The sequence below is a fragment of the Ciconia boyciana genome, chromosome 3, assembly GCF_034638445.1.
Source record: "Ciconia boyciana chromosome 3, ASM3463844v1, whole genome shotgun sequence".
Lineage (NCBI taxonomy): Eukaryota > Metazoa > Chordata > Aves > Ciconiiformes > Ciconiidae > Ciconia > Ciconia boyciana.
The window spans coordinates 7,042,011-7,062,350 of record NC_132936.1 but is presented as its reverse complement, the minus strand read 5'-3'; the positions used below and the strand labels follow the sequence as shown (position 1 = coordinate 7,062,350).

The window sequence follows — 20,340 nt, the reverse complement described above, 5'->3', positions numbered from 1 at the left end:
GCGGGCGGGGAACGGCGGCCTGGGCCCGGCCGCAGCCGCCGCCGGGGCGCTGGGGTATCCCTGGCCCCGGCCTAATGCTCCCCTTTGCTAATTAAACGCAGCAGTGAAAATCCGCCCTCAGCCCCAAGGGAAGGGGATGGAGCCGCTGCAGCCGGGAAAGAAGAGCTGTGGGTGAAAGGCACGCACCTTCGTCAGGCAGTCTGCCCTGCCCGCAGGCCGGGTGTGCCACGTTGGCTGTGTCCTGTGCTTTACCCGGGCTTTCTAACAGGAAAGTGCTCAAGGATCGTGCGGTCTGGGTGTATCTCTGCCCGCCTGTCAGACCCTTGAAAAAGAGGGTGTGCATTGCAGGGGGTAACACTGCTGGCTTCTTGTAGGCGTCATCCGCTGTGCTGCAGGCTGGCCCAGGCAGCTTGCTCCCTTCCCTGCGTGGCAGTCCCCCTACCACAGCTACAGCCTTTCCCGGACGGTAAATAAACCAGCATGTGGGCCAAATGAGAGCTTTCAGGATTTTTTCCACTTGCTGCCTGGCAGGAGCAATCACTCAAAGCAACGCTTTCAGGAGAGGGTCCTGGTTGTCCCTGGTCCAGCGCTGCTGCGAGCACCGCCCATTTAGCCTATGCTCTCCCCAAGGCCAGGCGAGCCAGGGTAGCACAGAAGGAGCCTGTCTGCAGCCCTCCCTGCAGCAGTGATGGCCAGCCAGCTCTGCAGTCACAGCCCATGTTTAACTGCAGGTCTGCAGCAGCCAGCCACGCTGGGAAGGATGAGGTGTCTTTTTAACAACAAAGAAAATATATGTCCATGAGAACCGTCTAGTTCCAGTCCCAGCCTTGGATGAGGGAACAACCGCACAAGAGCTGGCCCACTGTGATGCTCCGAGGTGTTAGAAAGAGGCTCCATTTCTTATACCAGCAGAAGATCTGGCAGTGAGGTGCGGGAGCAGAGATATGTGGCGTTGTTTGCGAGCACCCAAGTCACTTGGATGAAGTCTGAAATGCCCCATATTTCACTGTGGAAATATTTTCTACCCTTCTACACCATGGAGCCTGGGCTACAGATCGTGTTTTGCCCTGGCTGAGTAAGTGAATGAGGGAGGTTCACACCCTTGAATGATGCCATTGCTGATTAGAAAACCCACAAGAGGTAGGGCAGGCACCTTGCTTGAGAATAACTGCTGTGACAGCTCTTCCTAGGGGACATCCTAAGCTTGGGGCTGGGAGCTGGCAAAGCTACACTTGCTTGCTTCTCTGCTCGGGCAGTCTAAGCTGTGCCTTTCACATCTCTTCCCTGTAGCTAAGAGCTACAAGCAATGCTGACAACACCTGGTGGCTCCAAAGGATCTTCAGCAGGTTACATGGATCTTTTGCAGAAGCTAAGAGGATGTGGTGGCTTCCTTCCCTAGGATCCAGGTCCCCAGTCTCCATTACCTCGGACCACTGTTCCAGTTCAATGCTGTGAGGTAAAATAGGTGGGTAAGGCAAGCAAGATAGCAGCAGCTGCAACACCATGCCAGGATTGCAGGTCTGTAACCCAGCTCCACCACCCATACAGGCCTGAGGCACACAAGCAAGACTGATATTCTTCACTGAAAGCCTGTGGGTGGAGGTTAGAGAGAAAGGGATTTGCCATCCCACAGCGGGATTCCCATTTCTTGTGCAAGTTAAGCAAAGGACAATTAGAAACGCAGTTCTTTGCTTTTAGGATAATAAATCCCCTAAGTGCAAGTTTGAACAGGAAACAAAGACCTATACATGCTTTGACCACGAGCAAAAATCACCAACACTTCAGCTATTGTTTGTATTTGCACGCAGAGCAAATTTTTTCCTTCATAAACACAGGCATAAAAAAATCTGATCTACAGTTTCCAAAAAACACTTCTCTAGAGAAATTCCAAATGGCAGGTCAGGCTTATTATAGTCCTCCTCCTGGAGGGTCAGAGTTAGGGGGACTTCCTTAGAACTGACCTGGTATTCAGAGGTACAGGTCAAACAAGGTCTCAGGCTAGAAACTACACTTAGTCAATGCCTCTGGGCAACTTCAGTACCAGTCTATTTAAGGAGCCTAAATACAGATTTTAAGAGCCTTAGAAACTCATGCTTTCAATATTCTGCTCCAATGACTGTGGCAAAGCTGCCTTTATTAGACATGATGTTTAAGAGAGCCAAGAGAGGCTGTCAGCTACTTGCTATAGTGACTGAACACAGAAAGTATTTAATTGCAGTGCAGACACACTGGAGAGAGGAACTACCTAAAACTATAGTGCTTAGCAGCTGACTTTTCCTAAGCTTGTAGCTCATGGGCTGAGTGCAGCATTTGCACATGGGAAACAATTTACACCATGATGATTACTTTTATTTGAACTCCAGGAGTTCCAGAAAACTACACTTCACCTGTGGCCATGGTGCCTTTCATCCATTCCTATGCTGCTTTCCTGGATCAACTCAGAAGCAGGAGAAGCCAAAGATAAGAACTGTGAGCCTACATTAAAAATGGCTGAGTTAACTCGGCCTGGAAGCCAGCACAGGAAAGACCAAGCTGCTCTTTTCTTGTCCTAGTTTTTGTGAGATGATTTTCCCCAACAGCAGTGAAACAAGCAGCTGGCCCAGCAACAGCTGTTCTTGATTTTGCTCCAACATTGATCAGGGTCATGTTTTGCCCATAATAACCTTCCTCTTTTGCTAGTAAGCAACCAAGTGTCCATTTGCAAGCAACAGCGAGTGCCCAACATGGATTTTGCTACTCGTACACAGAAGTGCTGTATCCTGGAGACGTAAGCTCCTAGGAAATGAAGGAGTGAGCAGTGATGCTGAGCTGCAGAGATCCTGGAATCTGTCTACGACATTAAGTCGAGCAATATTTAAGGGGTATTCAGAGCATTTGTTGCAGATAATAGAGCATCCCAGTGTAACCAGTACAAAGCCCAATGGGTAGTAAAACAAAGCACTTTGGGAACCGAGGAAGAGCAAGGAAGTGAGCAGACTCTGAACATGTTCTTTTGGTTTTCTCCTTTGGGCATCTTTTGGGAAGATTGACACTATCAATCTTCAGATCCCAAGGAAAATGGACTGTGTGTACAGTTTCCCAGAAAAGGGGCGGATACTGGAATGTTTGTAGAGAGTGACTGCAGCTATACTCTTGAGGTGTTTTTTCTGCACTGATGAGATGCTCTGAACTCTGTTACTCTCAGGATGAGGAGCTAGTGGGGCTTGGGTCTAGCCGAGGGGCAGCTGGAATGTGTTCCTACCCCCGTGCAAAGGCTTAAAGTAACATCATTCAAAGGGAGAAGTGCCAGTCCCTGTCATCTTTCCCAGCCATCACATTCTGCTGCCAGCAGGCTCAGAAGAGAGCAGGGGAAAACCACCTTCCTGATGTGGGGAGAAGAAATCCCTGGACCCAGCCACCAGCAGCACTGTCAAGCCCAACAGCCTCCTTCCAGAAGGCCCCAGACCCAGCAGGACATGAAGCAGCAACCAGCAGATCCCAGCAAGGCCCTGATGTCCTGGACATGGACTGGACAGGGTTTTCCTCTTTCCTGGAGGAGAGCAGCTCCATCCCCTTCTCTTGGGGCTGGGGACAGACTTTTATTCCTAGGTTTCAACAGGGAGACAGAGCATCAAGCAGGGCCCAAGTGCACCCAATATCACCTGCTGGGACATCCTCTGTGACTGGACGCCATCACAGGTTCTGCTGGCAGAGAGGAGTCGGCATGTGGTTTGGCAGGGGGTGAAGACATGGGCTCTGTCTACACAAGTAAACTGAATAGTGTCAGAGCCTACACGTGTTTTTGGAGTGAGTGGTGACAACTTGCAGTCTTATTCTTGGTGTCCCTTTACTCTAGGGACAGAGTATTAACTTGTTGATAATGCCTTAATTAAATGGATGGTTTGTCCCTACTCACAGGACTGGTGTGAGCACCAGGATGAATCCAAGTGTAAAAACAAGTGGAAACCAGCTCCCTGTGTATAACCTACTGCCATGGAGAGTGCATTTTCCCTTGGCTGCCATCACTTGTGACAGGTATCTGATAAATACAAGGGTAGCTTCACCCTCTGTAGTTATTTACCGTTTGCATTTTGAACTCTTTCTGTTCTGATATGCAGACAAGAAGAAACTGCTTTTGGAGGAAACCTGGGTAACAAAGTTTCAAGTGTGGAAACTGTTAGAGCCCTTGAAAGCACAGATGTTAGGACATACTACATAGGTTGCTTCCTGTCATCTGCAGTAAGTTCTAGGGTGTTAACACCTTATCCAGCACACTCTAGTACCACAGATCCAGTCTTCATCTTCATACACTCCCATCCCTCTCCTTGACTTGTGAGATGATGATTTCCAAAGAGATATGAAGTTAATGGTAACCACTACAGATCCTATCCTATGATAACTGATGCTCTGCTCCGATTTCATCCAGAGCCTGCTGACATCATGGGAGTTTTATAGATGTTTAAAAAACCCCCTTGGATTATGCCCAGAGAATAGATTTACACTTGAATATTTGAAAACCTTCTGTGATGAGGCCTTCTAGAAAGACAACTACCTTTAATGTGAAATTATTTCCCTGCTAGAGAATTGGCCAAAAATATATAATAGTGGTTTACTCTGAATTCTATGTAACAGCTAATTAGCTTTTGTAAACCAGCACAGCTCCATGGAAAATGAGTTTTGATGTACTGATTTACATAACTATGGATTTGTAACCTTTAGATTTCTTGAGAAATTTCTAAAGGATCATTTCTAGAATCTTAATATATGTGCTTCTGTGTGACTTTTTCCAGTGTTTTGAGAGGTTCTACCAGTTATTTAATCTAAGTTTGAACTGTGGTTGAGAGTAAATGCATGGACTCCCAGCACTACCGCTTGCTATTGGATGAAGAAACAAAACATTCGAAGAATACACAAGAGAGGCAGGGTATGAACTTTCATTAGACACCAGTTCCACACCATGTTCTTTAACTGCCAAGTCCTAGAGAGTAAACAGATTGCTGCCAAGATGTTGATAGAGCATTTCATCGCATTTCATCCATATGCTGACTGGTCTTCTGCAAATTGTATTCATAATTTTTCACTGAAAACTGATGTCTTATGAACTATGGAAAAATACCAGGCTGAGATTCATCCCCCTGCAGCTCTTTATCTTCTAGCCATCATGGAAATGAGGACAATGGTTAAGACAATGGTTCCAGCAATTCCACCAACTGTCATTCCCAGGATGTTCCCATGGATCTCCCTTGACTGACACCTCTCACCTGTATAGAAGAAGGCTTGTCCTGATGGGCACCTGGGAAAAATAAAGTACAGATTCACATAGATCAGGAGTTTTGTCCTGCCCTATAGGCCCACCTCAAGTTCCTCACACTCACTATCCTGGATGGGCAGTTCCCATTAGAGGGGTTCACGTCACAACATTCCCACCTTGTTTGGAGGCTATTTACATCCCCTGGAAGCACCACAGAATGGGGTTTCTTTGTCTCCCCTTATGGCTGCTAGTAGAAACCAGTCACTGCAGTGAAGTGTTTTGTTCCTACTGTTCCTTGAAGACCTAGTGGCTCAGACCTCTGAGGTCTGTAGCTCTGAATACTTATTAGCTGCATCATTTGGTTCAGAAGAAAGTCAAGGCAAGCAGGGAAGAGGTCCGTGGTACCTGCAGCTTGCTCTCCCTTTCACATTCACGCAGACTCCGTCATTCTGGCAAGGGTTTGGGTCACAGGGGTCTTGCAGATAAGGCAGCCGGTCTTGAACGGGCTCCATATTCTGGGCTGCTCTCTTCTGCCTTTCAAGAATGAGGCCTTCCGTGAAGGCAGATTGTTGAGGTTTGACAGGGACTTCAGTGTTATTGAGGTGAATTAGATCTTTTAAAAAGGGAAAGAAAGGAGAAAGACATTGGGTAACAGTGAGTGATGCTATTATGTAGTATTCTTCATACCAGGGGCTCACAGGGTGCTTTGTGGACCAGAATGTACTCCTTGTACATTTGCCCTTTACAGAGCTCTTGCTGTACCACAGCAAGTTCTGCATATTTAAAGTACAACACAGAAAATAATACTGAAATTACAGTAACTAGTTAGGTAAATCAGTGATATTCTGTACTTTGAAAAATTATGCCAAGTGTGGCTGTTCTGTTTGAAAATAAACAGAATGAGGAAGGCCTTTTAGTAAGTTCAATACTTAGAAATGGACATAGCTACTGGTTAGGGTGCTTAAAGGTGTCTAAGAAGCTAACCTTCAGTAAATCATTGCCATTTAGATTCCTCTGAACTCACAATCACTTTAGTCAACATCACCCACCTGAAACTAAGACATGGAAACGCTTTTAAAAGTTTATCCCCATTAGAAGAGAAGATGACTCAGAGGCAGGTGGCAATAGTTACTTGGATGTGTGAAAAGAGATAGAAAGGATCACTTGTTTGTTTAAGGAGAATCAAGATGAGGGTCTTTACCATGAAATTCTGCAAAAATAATCAGGTCATCATTTTTCAGGAAGCTTCTCCGTCTTATCTGGCTGTGGGATATGAAGTTAGTCCACCCCCAGGGTATACTTCTATAGCAATTGCACGAGGCATCAAATTTTCCAGCAATTGATGGTTTGTCCCATAGTAAGGTTCCGTTAGCATCTGCAAACAGAATATGAATGATGAGTAAGAACCACAAAGTTCTGCAGCTGGAAGTATGACATGACTTTTTTGTGAATTACAGTGTTAAATGGGATTTATGCTGTAAAATCAATTTCAGAGCTGAAATTCCCAAACAAATCACAGAGGACTGACAAGTTATGGGTGCCAGCAGATCCTTAGATATGGTCTGCATGAGGACTCATAGTCTATGTGAGGGCATTTAAATTCCACAACTCCCCTTTCACTGAGGACTAACCAAATGCAAGTTACCTCCTCGTTGCCACCAGCTAAGAGCTCCCTCCTGCATAAGGACACTTCCTCATGAGTTTTTAAGTACCTATGGTTTAGAGTCTAGCAGATTTTGTTCATTGTTATGGTTCTGTTAAACAGATTCATACCTAAGGTTTAAAACCTCCTACTGAAAAAGCGTGTACTAAACTTCCACTGTAAAAAGTGAAGAGGGATGGAGATTAATCTCTAGTATTTTATTCTGTACCAAACCCAATATTGTCCGGTTTTTCTTATTCCTTTGAATTAACACATCCATGGGAAATCCTAGGGGTGGATGTGGGACTATGGTGCTACGTGCTGTATAAACCTGGAGTTAAAAGGTAGCCCCTGTCTGAAAGAGTTCATAATCTGCAGTCTACACCCAGCCAAGCAAGACAGGCTTCAAATGCTGCAGACTGATCTCACAGGTGTTTTCAGGTTTTTTTTTTCTTAAATACAGCTACAATGTGAACCCTGTGCATTCAGCTCATGTATGTTCAAGTTAACCAAGCCTCCAAAATGCAGTTTTAACTTAAATTGTTGTTGATTTAGTAATGGAATACAGCACCCTGCTGACATTGCACCATCCTGTGGTGATATGTCACCTATCATAATGGGCAAACCACAGGTAGAATGGGAATTGCCAGCTCTTAGGAGAACTCTGTATTTAGAGTCAAACTCAGATATCCCAGGGATTGCTTATAGTAACACCAGCCTTCTATGCATCACTTTTCACATTAGGTGATCTTTCACAGACAGGAATTCTGAGTCATACAGAGGAAAGTCATGCACAGGAAAGTGTCCCAAATTGGGAAATGCAGCCAAAGTTGCCCAACTCTGAGTCCTACACTCAGTCCTCTGACTTGGATTCTTTAGCTTTCATTTTCATCACTCCTCCAGGCAGGCACCACTTACTTGAGCTAATATGGTTTTTGCTTGTGGTGAAGCTTTTGCTTGAGGACATCCTTTTCAAGACATCAGGGTCCTGGTCCAGCACTGTGAGTATAGCTTGGCGGTTCAGAGCTGGCCACTCCAGAACACCATCGTTCTCTCCACTGCACAAGTGAAAGGCAATGCGAGTGTAGCCACTGATTTCAGAGTGGGGATACACACTTACGCCGAAACCGTAACCCTCAGGGCTATAAAACCGAGGGCTTTGAATAACTTCATTTGATGCGTTCGCGAGGATTTGGCTGAAATTCCGAATGACCCACACCGCTGTGGGACAGGGGGTCTCTGTCAGTGTGACGTCATCGATAGCAATCCCACCAGATGAAGAGCTGGTGTTGCCCTTTAGTCCTTGGAAGAGGTAACGGAACTTCTTCTGAGCGTTGAGGGTTACATGGGCAATTTTCCAGTTATAGTCATTATCCGCTTTGGTAAAAGGAAAGCAAAACATTGCCATCAGCATGATTAGTGATATTATGAAGCAGCTTATTCCTAGCCATCCATTCCAGCTGCATTTTTAGAGAACTGGACCTCTCACAGATTCCTGAGGGCTAGAGATCTTAAGCTGATATTATGATTATAATATACGTACATTGCCTTATCATCTAAATGCTTTGGACACATTGTATTAGGAACTCTTCACACATTAGTGAACGACAGTCTCTAGTATAAAGGGCAACAGTCTAAAGGCCAAGACATAACAATTGGATGGGAGTCAATGACCCAACATGTTAGAATTAACTGTTGCTGCCACTTTTCCAGGGACTTATGTGTCCCTGCAAACTGCTGCAGCTTGATATAGGTAGGTTATCACAGGTCTTGGGTTTTGACAACATACACGCATAGTATCACAGTGGCTGAATTTGTCCTATTTAGCAAAATCACCCAAAGTGGGAACTCAATTCACATTTCCAAAATTGCATATGTTTAATATTTCCAACCATATAAAAATCAGGCTGGGATTCTTATTGGCTGCAGATGAGCACAGGTATTTACATCTGAACAGTTCACTGTCAGATCATATAACAGCCAGTGGAGATCTAGTCCAGCAGAGTTTGGGGTCCCTCTCAATCACTGAGTGTAACATAACATTATTAGGAACATTGTGATTTGTGCTGTGGAGCACCTAAATTACATTATTACAACCCACAGTTTCACTGCTAAATGCACTCATGTAATACCAAAACCCTTAGCTGCATTGCAAGATATTCTGGTAGCTTCAGGAAAATCTTTTGATTTCTGAGCCAATCCACTGCATTCATGGACTCAGTAAGACAACTTTTCCTCCCCCATTATTCTATATATTCCTCATATTTCCAGAATTACCTTGAAAGGTTTGAATTTTCCTCATCTTGCGAACATTGCCAGTGCCATCATCCTCTTTAAGCCAGATGATCAGCTTGTCAGAAAGGCTTCCTGTGGTCTTATAAAAGAACTGAAGGCACTGCTGAGTTCTCTTTGGATAAAGGATTCGAGACTCTAGGATTGCCACCTCATCTGCGTTGCCAGAGCTGGTGTTGAAGTACATGAAATAGCCAGCATCTGTGAAGAAAGTGTAGAGTGTCACTGTGCCTTCGCAGATTTCTTGATAGCTGCATGGTGTAAATTTATTATTTCAACTCCACTCTTTTAGTAGGCCTAAGTGTAGTACTTAACATGAATAGTAGAGGAAACCGTATATGATAACCATCCAAGACAGACCAGGATAAGAACAGGACTAGTAATTTAGCTTATATGGAACTCATTGCTGGCAGCTTATGTCAGTTTTGCATTAGTTGGTCCAGTTGGAAGGTGGATGCCTCAGGGATGTCAGAGATATGAGACAGAGGATTCAGTGCCAACTGCAAGTAACCAGTAAACATATTTTTTCTTGATTTATACTAAAGATACTCTAAAGATGTGATCTTAGAGGTCATATGCTATATTACCTTGTAAAGGGTAAGGTAATTTCTTATCAGTGATGAAGATAATAAAAAAGAGTTGGACACAGAACTAGCACTCTCTTGACCTTGAATATGAAGAAGCTCTTTTTTACAGCTTGCCCAAAGACTTTTGGAAACTCAGCTTCTCAGTTTGGGGAAATTATTTAAGAATTCCTGCCCCTCTAGTTTAATTTCCCACTAACATTTTCTGAAGTGTTCTTTACTTTAGGTTTGAAATGTCTACTTTTGTCTTTATACTTACAAGGGATTCACCATTTGCACAAGTATTTTATCTTGGTATCACATGGACTTGTCACGTCTTATCTGTATTGCATTGCTCTTTCGTTATTCATTATAGACTATGATTAAATTAACAAGTGAATTTCTTTTAGCTGTTGTGTGAAAGCTTCCTCTGTTGGGGGCTGGTTTCTTGGACTCTTGTCCAAGCTAACATCTAGGGCATCATCAGTTAAACCTGCAGCTGCATAAACACAATACAGCCTCCTGCATGGTGAGTGGAGCTGTTCGAGCTGCTCTGTTTATCATGTTCGCTCTAACCATGTCAGGGGAATATTCTCCATTACCTCCCTCACTGTAGCAATGCTTTGAACTCATACCCATAGAAAACTTGCCAAAGATACCTAATTGCTTTAGGCACATGTATGACACTTCACCATAAGTTAAATTTATGTTACATTTAGGTATGTTACATGTAAGTATGATCACTGTTGCTCCAAGTGAGAAACAGGTCTGTGAGCCTTATTCAGGTGCCTAACTTTGTTGTTGAACTTATTATGGTATCAAACCCCCAAATGATTTAGACTCTACCTCCTTTTTGATAAGAAAGTCAAATAAAGGCAACATTAACCATCTATGGCAATTAGAACACGGCCTTAGCAGACTTCAGCATGGAGATACAGGGATCAAATCCAGAGCCAGACTGCCAGCTGCTCTCTAAATGTTAGGCTGTACTTTTCCTCCTTCAGTTTAGCCAGTAATAAGTAAAAAACCCAAGAAGTTAAAGCTGTTTGGGCAAAACACCATCCATCTGTGTTAGAAACCTAAAATTTGCCCCCACTTGAGATGACTGCAGAAGCAGTTCTCAAAAAATGTCTAAGTTTGAATGAACCAAGGGTCACTGAAGGCATCCAAAAGGAGAGGCACCCCCTACTCATGCAATTCATTTAGACACTCTGGAGATCTTCAGAGGCACCTACCCTTCTCCATTAACTCTTCAGATAACGTCCATACTTATTTTGTACTGAGTCACTAGATGCTAAAGCAGAAGTGCAAGTTACGTGCTTACTTTAGGCAGATTGGATTTTACTTGATAATCTCAAACAACTCAGCTGAATTATTTTTCAGTTACAATTATACTATATGGGGAAAAAAAGAGATAGAATTTCAAGTCAGATGAGGGTTAGGAGCATGTACTTCTAGAAGCTGTCAGATGGTTTTCTTGAGTTACATTGCATTTTTGGAGCTGATCAACAAGTACCAGCATTATAAGAGGTTAAGGACCTGTTCTTCTTTCCAGTGGGTGTGTCACATAAGGGGAATAGTCTACTGAGTGCAGCAAGCCAAATTTTTCCTTTATCAAAGAGTAACAAAGCACAACTGAATGTGCTTTAGGCCAGGATTCTTTCACTCTGTACTTAGGCAAAACTTACCACAAAAGTCACTTTTTTTTTGGAAGTCTCTCGTTGTTTTCCCTGTCTAAATAATGAAAAATCAGGCCCTTGCTTTTCAGAACTGCTTGTTGGGATTTAATCGTTATTCTCACTTGTAAGCTAACACCTTGCAACTGTGACTGGGGCTGACTCCACGCTCTTTGAGATTTTCTTCCTTTGAAAAATGGCAAAATTACCATGTGAAAAAGAAAATTATCCCTAAACTCCTATCATAAAATACTTTGCAACTTTCTTCTACCTCCAGAACCAGCACTCCTCAAGCTTAGCTTATCATTCACTTTGCAAACACAACATTTATGAGTGGCTATGAGTGCTGTTTCATTCTTATCATGGGGTAACATAACTCTTAGACTTTGGAAGTTGCAGTAAATCCTTTTCCAGGTTATATTTAAAAGGCCTCTAGTTAAGATTGTTCTTTGTCCTTTTTTATCTTGCTGGTATGGAGAACATTCCACTATGTTGAAAAAGCTTAATGAGAGCATAAGTGCCACCATAAACTAACACTCACAGGGCCAAGACATGTGAAAAGAAAAAGGGCTTTTTGCTTAACTAGACACATTACAACTCGGATGTTTGCTGTGTAGTCTTCTAAATATGGTCATTTAATCCTGTGTTTTCAGAGTAGCCAGTGCTGGGTTTTCTCAAGGGTTGACTACAACAGGTTCAGAGAAGTTGTTAAAGACACTGTAGTTAAAGTACACAGACGAGCACAGACATGCACAAGGGACCATCACTCCAGCTAACCCCTTTTCCATAGGAAAGTGTTCTGTTACTTTGTTTTACCTCTACAGCGCCCAGAAAGTGTGTGGTCTTCCTGCCCTGTAGCACTGCCGTGTTGATGGACCCAGTCTAGATCATCTCTGGTGCCCTGAATCATGCCACAGATATTTTCAAATTCAAAAGAACACTGGTCCAAAAAAGTGTGAGTTGAAGCTGAAAAAAAATGCACACATGGTTACCTCCAAAGTAGAATCTCATTAAAATTTCTGCTCTAATTTTGGTTGGTTTTTTTTTACACTAGTATAGACATGATGTAGAGAAGACAACCCCCAGCAGATGTGAGCCCAAAGACTCAAAAGAGGAAAAGTTTAATTCCTGGAGGGATTCCCTGCATAAAGACACCAACATTTGACCACTTTGCAGAAGGTTAACAAACTCCCATGCCACAGCTGAAGTACAGTGACTGGTGGTGGCTGTCTTTATGCCTGCTTGTAAGCCTTGGAGAGACAAATCACTCTGTGAATAGTGGTGGTGTTGCATTTAACTGTTCCTCTGCTGGAGGTTATCGTTATTCATGGCTCACTTGTCTGCTTGATGAGCATGAGCACTGTTCTTCCACTTCAAGCAAAGTCCACCCAGTTACCTTAGGCCGGTTCAGCTGAGTTTGCCTGCAAGTGGATGCTTCTGTTGCCAGATCCATGGGGACAAGAACTTCTCACAAACAATCACACATGGTGATAACATCTTCAACTGGCTTAGCAACCAACTAGACAGAGCGTCAGACTCTAGACTTAGCCAATCTCGGGTGCAAAATAATCTAATTAAGACTGAATGTCAGTAAAGAAGGACAAAGTATAGTTGCATTCACCTCCCAAAAGAGGCACAATGAAGCTGCCCACACACCAGCAGAACACAACTACATGTCTGAACCCCTACGAGCAACATGGAAGAAAAGATGTGAAGGATTGACTTTCATTGACTAATTGAACTTTTACAAAAGTAATGACAGTTAGCAGAGTCAAAGAGAGGGATGAGGAGGCAATAAAAAATTTGGGTCTCTACACCACAGGTCCTCTCCCATACCACCTCAAGAGCACCTGAGAAGAGTTTTTGTGGTTTTAGAGACATAAGGGAGGTAAACCAGCCAGGCTCAAGTATAAACAAAAAAAAAACATTTTGCCATGGTTAAATTAAGACTTACTGCAGTTATACATGCGATTCAGTCTTTCCAGGTCAATGGCACTGAGGTCTAGACGTTGTCCAATTATGGTATTAAATTCTGGTATCTTCGCTGTGATTGTGGGGATGCTTTCATTTTTGTTAAATGAAAATGGTTCATAGTGCATCAATGATTCATAGTCATAGGGGGTGTTCAGATCAGTGATGAAGCTGTCATCGTACTTCAGAAAATTGTGCTCTTGGCCTGGTAAAAGAACAGAAAAGTGCTTCATTTTTAGAGAAATTGGAAAGGAAATGGCTTTAGCATGGCCCCTTGGATACAGTTTTCTGAGGCAGAATTGATATACTCAAAAGCAATTACTTTACGATAAAATACTCAAATTTAGCAAGATTTGTTTATGAAGTAATTTCGACAACAAAGCAGTGTCTTTAGATTGTAGTTCTGCACCCTCACATGTGACTTCAGTAAGTTCAAAACCAAATATCAATGAGCTCTAAAGAATGGCATATATAGGAGGTCAGATTAGATGGTCTAATAGTAAGCATCCTGAAGGATTAAGCTTAAGGATTAATGTACTCCATTCCAGAGCCTGTGAATATTGATGCAAACATTTCCCAGGATATTAGATCATATATGAACAAGGAGAGGCCCTGGAGCCCTCCGCTCATTAAGGGGACAGGTATGACAGTCCTGGAGAACTTCCAGGTTCCGTTCTTTGAAGCGAAGAATACATTAGGAATCTGTGAAAAAAATGATGTTTTTACCCTAGATTGACAATATTGCTATGATATTTCTATTGAAATGTCTTTTTGGAAACATGTTTATCATGGTTTCTTAGAGAAAGCTTTTCATTATTAAGGTGTCTGCTAGGGCCATTTCAAATATTTTGGTATGGAATTAGAGAGACATTGCTAGCATTTCCAACTACAAATATTTTCAGAGTATTTGGCATTCGCTCTCCAAGAAGAAACAAGCACATGACTGCGCTCGGTGGATAATTACAGCTTCTCTGTGTAAAGGCTGCCCTTCCCTTCTGCAAGTCCATTCTGGTGCAAAGGTCTTCAGTCCAAGGCTTAAGATTGTATAAGAGCTTGGGATTGTTTTCTTACACATACTTGAATTGCACCTTTTATCAAAAAGGGTGAGAATCTTGATAATTAAGTGCTATCACTTTTTATAGTTGGGGACAAAATCTTGGCATGACACAGGCATGTGTAATGATGCTGGTTTTTAAGATCATTACTAGGCAAAGGGTAACTTCTATGTGTTTTTAAAAGAAATAAACCATACAACAAGGAGGCTAATTCATTAGGCTGTCTTGTGTGTTTTCTCTGAAATCTAATAGGCTTATTAGCTTTTCTGCCAACAGCAACATGAATAGGGGATCTCTTCTCTCATCAGCCATCTATCTGCATTGCAGTTTATGAAAACACATTATGGCAAAAACTGCTACCATGCTATTAAATTTGGGGTTGCAGATCACTAACACGGGAACAGATGTGCATGTGCACACCCCCACAGAGCACAATCATATCAGCCTGATTTCCCTTTAGAGGAGCAGCCATCTTTCAAATGGCTTCAGTAGAAGTTTTCTACTTAATGAATTTGCCTAACTGGAAAATGAGATTTTACAGTATGAATAGAAACCCACATAATATAGGAATTGACTGTAATTATATCAGACCAGCCCCAGGACTCCATTCAAATAGTGTCACACTAAAGTCCATCATCTGTATCATTTTTTTGGTGTTCCAGATTTGTAGCTACTGAATACACGACAGGTAAATTGAAAGGATTGAATGATATATTTTTTGGAAAGAAAAAAAAAAAGAATGCATGGAGAATTGGCACTGTTTTGTCAAGCTTTTCAATACCTCCATACATCATGGAGCTCGCAATAGTGCATTATAAGTACCTTGTAAGTCTTCTTGCTTTGGAGGTGATTAGTTACAGTGCACAGCAAAAAGGGGCCCAAAAGTCAGAGTCAATCATCAGGATGAGACCAAGTTAGTAATAAGGTGAATTGGTTTTAGTGCTGTTCATAACTAAAAATGATGGTCTGCAAAATCAATATCCACATCCCGTCTCCTGCTCAGCCACCCCAAAAGAGACTACACGTACAGGGTAGAAGCAAGTAGGAATGCACATGGCCATTCAACTTGGAGCAATTCAAAATATCAGATACTGCACTTACTTAGAGGTCAGCAGAAATTGCTTGTAGCAGCAGTTCTTATCTATCCAAAAGAGACCACAGTGGTCCCTGAATCTTGTTCCTTTCTGATTACTATTTTGCATGTATTTTTCACTTATTTGCAAAGATGATGAGTGCATAAACCTGGAGACTGAAGTGATCAGTTTGTCCACACAGAGCATGAGCAATCGCAGGGCATCTTTGCTGCATTGGCACCATCACGGGCATTGCAAAGCGCCACCACTGGGAACGAGAGTTTAGTCTTTGCTAGCATGCCTTTCAGAACTTTTTATAGACTCCCATTCTTGCTTTTTCAAATATATGATCATTAAGTAGTATGGAACCAGACCTCACAGGAGACAGCAGGAGAAACTGCCTAGGGACCAGGGGGACTGCGGAGAGTTTGCTGAAACTCATAAAGCCACTGAACCTGATGATACTAAGCCTGAAGGCAAGAACCCGCAGAGACACACTGGGCAGGGGAGAGCAGGATAGAGTCCTTTCAGATTTTGAGAGGATTTTGATTAAAGAAGAGTCAACTCAAAGCTCACCATCCCAGTAAATTTATGATTTGCATTACACCGCAAGAGAAAACAGACTCATAGAGAGGGGAAGTGATTTGTTCAAAATCAGAGAGCGGACCAGTCCTGGAGCCAATGGGAAATAAAGTCTTCTGACTTCCAAGCAGGGCTTCTCTCTTCTGGCCTTAGACAATCTCTCGTCTTTGCCCAGAAAAGTTGTATCAAAATCCTGCTATATCTACAGATTGATTTACAGTGGTCTCAGGTGTGGCCCAGTGTTTCTAAAATCATACCTTTAAGAAGGTCTTAATATCTAGGAGGAAAAAGAAGATACTGATGAGTCTGCACTTTACAAAATCTGAATTGAAGGCCAAAACCCACCTGGAGTAATTTCATCCCACCAGATGGTCACATAGTCATCTCGGTCCGTCCTTGACTGCTCATGATAAAAACCCAAAGCGTGCAGGATCTCATGTTGCACAATTGCTCTGTAGTCACACCGTTCCCCAATAGAGAGGTTCTGTCCAGTCTGCAGGTCCCCCACCATGGACCAACACCTGAGAAAGAGAGAGATCTTACTGTCTGTTAAATAGAGTTTTCGTCTCTGTATTTAAGTTCTCGTTCTGCTCACTGGATTTAAAGTAATACCAAAATAGGTTTAAATATAAAACGAGTAATACAAATCATTATTTAGGTGCTAACCAAGTGCCTTGATACTGTACAGATACTCTGCTCTGAAAGCAGACTAAGCCCTGAAAACATACTTGCTATCACTTGCATGAGGCCAGCATTTTATATACCCTCTGTGTTAGACAAGCTCACCTCTGTTTTTTGAGATCCACAGAAGTTTAGTCCTATGTTAGCTGCCATTTTGCAAGAAACATGCCAAAAACCACACTATATACATAGAAACAGTAAACTCATCAAGACTGAGCTTTTCTGCAATCACTTGGGCTAGAGAAAGGATCTAGGAGGATTTAGGATAGCAGCATTTGGTCCTTTTTAACATCAACTATGCAATGCATTGGCCCTAGGCAGGAAATTACATCTCTTTGTGTGAGAGCATGACTCAGCAGAGCCTAACCATGATTGAGGAGGGAGCTCCTCAGCCAATTCACTGGGAACGTTTTGGGATAGCTCGAGGGTGATGTGAGAGGCAACTGCTAAAGAGCACCTGCTTGGACCGTAGCTTCATTTGCACATCCCAAAGCAGTGCCAGGTCGAGTTTGTTGAAGGAGCTCTGAACACAGTAATGTGGGTACTGAAAACAAAGAGCTTGAGCCTATGGTCTCTTGAATAGCTGCTACCAGGAGTTTGCAGTACGAGGCTCTTCAGCACCAACTTGTCAAAAATCATGGTGCTTGCACAGTCTTGTAAGAAAGAGAAGTGTCATAGAACATATTACCCAAGGAAGAGCTGGGGGCAGAAATATCAGTGTCTATAGGCCTTTATGAAGTTCTGGGAGAACAAGATATATTCACAGCTGATATAGTGAGATGATTTTTCAGATAGTGAGATGCCTTTCTAGATGTTCTTTCAAAGCATGTTTAGATGTAGGAAATAAATCTTTCCAGGTCCTGGAAAACCTGAATCTCTGAGTATAAAACCCTTTCAGATTTTGAGAGGACCTTTCATTAAAGAAAAGCCACCTCCAAACCATAGCTATATTACAATAAACTAGCTTTCAATAGGTTGTGGGTTTGGGGTTTTTTTGACCTGTTTTCCAAATATTTCAAAACCAAAATTCTGGCTATTCACATCCTGGGTAAGCTAAGAGGATGTACATGGGGGTGGTTTCACCCACCACTGAAATGGAAAAAAAACCTAGGTAGGAAAGCGGGAGCAGCTGAAGAAAGCCCAGAGATGCTGGGATTCACCTTATTGAAGAGTAACCATCCAAATATTAGATGCCCATTCCAAGTTCATCACCTGAACATCCTCTGCAGTCAGCAGGGGGAGGGAGCTGCTGTCAAGGTCTGTGTCTCAAAAGGTAAGATAGGTTGCTTTCTTGGTGTCCTCTTTTTCTCTGCTGGCAACAAACTTAGACTAAACTTTTAGACTGCTGAAGTCAAATGGAATGAATTCCCAGCTGATTCTACACAGCAAAACTGAACAGAAATTGATATAACCCTTACCCGCTTTCTTTTCTAAAGAATATGTAGGTTGTCTCTCCTTCATATGGCTTGAAATCAATGCAAGACTTAAGGCGGAACATTTCAAATGCCTGGAGAATGACTCCTTTGGCATTCAGATCTGGAAAACATGCATCAGGAAGGTACATTTAACACACTGCAGATCGTTCACCCTGGAGAGGTAAGGTATGCACACAGATATACACATGGGACCAAAAGAAAAATGATTGAAAAGAAAAATGATTGAATGTGATTAAATTATGTTTTGTTATGATAGCTGTAGAAGAAAAAAAATGGTTTTGATATAAAGGAGCCATCTAGTTATTAGTGGATTTTAATGTGAGAGAACCAGTTCTGAAAAAGGCATATTTTTTATCACAGTGACTCCAGTACAAATAAGGATTGGAGCTAAAATCTGAATAAAGTATCTGCATTACCTAGGTCATCACCAAGAATATAGGGAATGGGGAACTTCCATCTGTAGGTCTCATTTCTTAGGGCATTTCGCTGATTTTTCTGAAAAGGGAATTAACAGCTGCTGATGCATTTGCTGAGGGGAGATGGGCTGATTTGTACCAAAAATACAATTAGGACAAGTGATAGATAAAACGTTTTTAATTACTTACGGGAAGCAAGATATCACCCTGAAAGAGGTCCAGTCCAGCAGCTGAAAAGTAATTTAATGAAAGATAATGTAAATGAAATATACCAAATGTATTTCACCTCATAAACCATATTGAGCCTACTTATACAAGGTTAATGTCCTTGGGCATTTACAGAAAATAAAGAAGGACCAGCCTCTTTACACTGAAATATAGGGACAGGCCTAAAGGTAACAGTAGTTTCTACTCAATATTTACTACTCGGCAATGTCTGCATTTTTGGTGGCAGAAATCTGGTGGCCACCATTATCCACGTCTAGTTTGATAACCTCTTGCTTGCTCTCAGGCAGTGGCAACAGTCACACAGTGAGACAGTGCTCTAGAGAATAGAGTAATAGTAAGTAATGCATCAGGAAGAATATTGTACGGTGCAGCATCAAAGGATACATAGAAATTTGCATTACAGGAAATAAAAAAAATAGAGGAGGACAGTACGGTGTGTTGTGTCTTTTCCATTTCATTTCCTTACCACTTACATAGAAGCTCAATAAACATCTAAGCTATTTTCCACTTTGTAAAACTTTATAAAAATCATATAGACATGGGGGGGAAATGCTGGTGGGACTCCAGAGCCTTTCCAATTGATACAGCATGTTACTGCCTTAACACCATGGGTCTGTCCAAACTTCAGAAGTGAAAAACATCTGCACCCCTTGTTTACATAGGGTTACAGTCGTAGTATAGATTCATCCGTCATAGCCAGAGGAAGGTAATTCAGAGCTCACCTAATTATATTTCTCTTGTTACCATTAACTACCTGACCATCAGTCACCCATGTCTTTTTTACAATACTGAAAATTCAGCATTTTGCTCACAATTTTTCAGGCCTTATGAGAATTTAGGCATGAACTCACCTAAGTTTATGTCTGGAATGTCTTTGATTATCTCACCAACATCAGCATCTGCTGCTGCAAGACAGACGAAACATTATGCGTTCAGATGTGGTGGCACACAGCAAGCAAAAGAAAATGCTTCAAAACTCAAGAGTTCACAGAGCACTTACCAGCTTCACTGGAGAGGTGCCTGACCTGAAAGAGAATAAAATACAGCCCGTATAAGGTATGAGATGCCTTTGGACTGAGAGGAGCCTGTAGAAATCAGGTTTCTACTTACAGAGGCTGGAGTACCATACACGTAGCATAACAGAAGCACTAGGCAGAGCAGGAAGATGCTGGAGCCCATTTTTGCAATGGAAAAAGAATCTGGTCCCTCTCATCTCTTGCAATATATAGGGCATGCTGCTGAGCTTTCCAGAGAACATTAGCCAATCAGCTTCGAACTTTCCACCTTTGTAATGTTATTATAACAGCAAGATTTTCCTCCTAAATGGCACACGATGGCATTGTTGTTATCAATTACCCAAGTCCACTTTGGAGGAATGTTACAGAGGGGAATGTGATAACTTCATGTCTTAAGTGCAGCTGGTGAAAGGCCCACACAGCCTTCCTGTAAGAACATCTCGGTCTTGCCCAAAGTTGCTGACTCCTTCCAGTGTGCT

General features: G+C 42.4%; 1 protein-coding gene across 2 annotated transcripts; it reads right to left on the bottom strand.

The window, feature by feature from the left end:
- Window positions 1-5,124: 5,124 nt before the first annotated feature.
- Window positions 5,125-20,024, bottom strand: MEP1A (meprin A subunit alpha). 2 transcript variants are annotated; one of them, XM_072857769.1, is made up of 14 exons: window positions 19,956-20,024; window positions 19,846-19,870; window positions 19,697-19,750; window positions 18,807-18,847; window positions 18,618-18,696; window positions 18,184-18,301; window positions 16,430-16,605; window positions 13,358-13,579; window positions 12,220-12,369; window positions 9,150-9,365; window positions 7,791-8,249; window positions 6,432-6,605; window positions 5,636-5,843; window positions 5,125-5,272 (listed from the first exon to the last, which is right to left on the bottom strand). In XM_072857769.1, the coding sequence occupies exons 1-14, from the start codon at window positions 20,022-20,024 to the stop codon at window positions 5,125-5,127; spliced, it is 2,139 nt and encodes a 712-aa protein (XP_072713870.1). The 2 variants fall into 2 exon arrangements, with proteins under 2 accessions (XP_072713870.1, XP_072713871.1); XM_072857770.1 differs by having other exon boundaries at window positions 19,697-19,744.
- Between the last annotated feature and the right edge of the window lie 316 nt (window positions 20,025-20,340).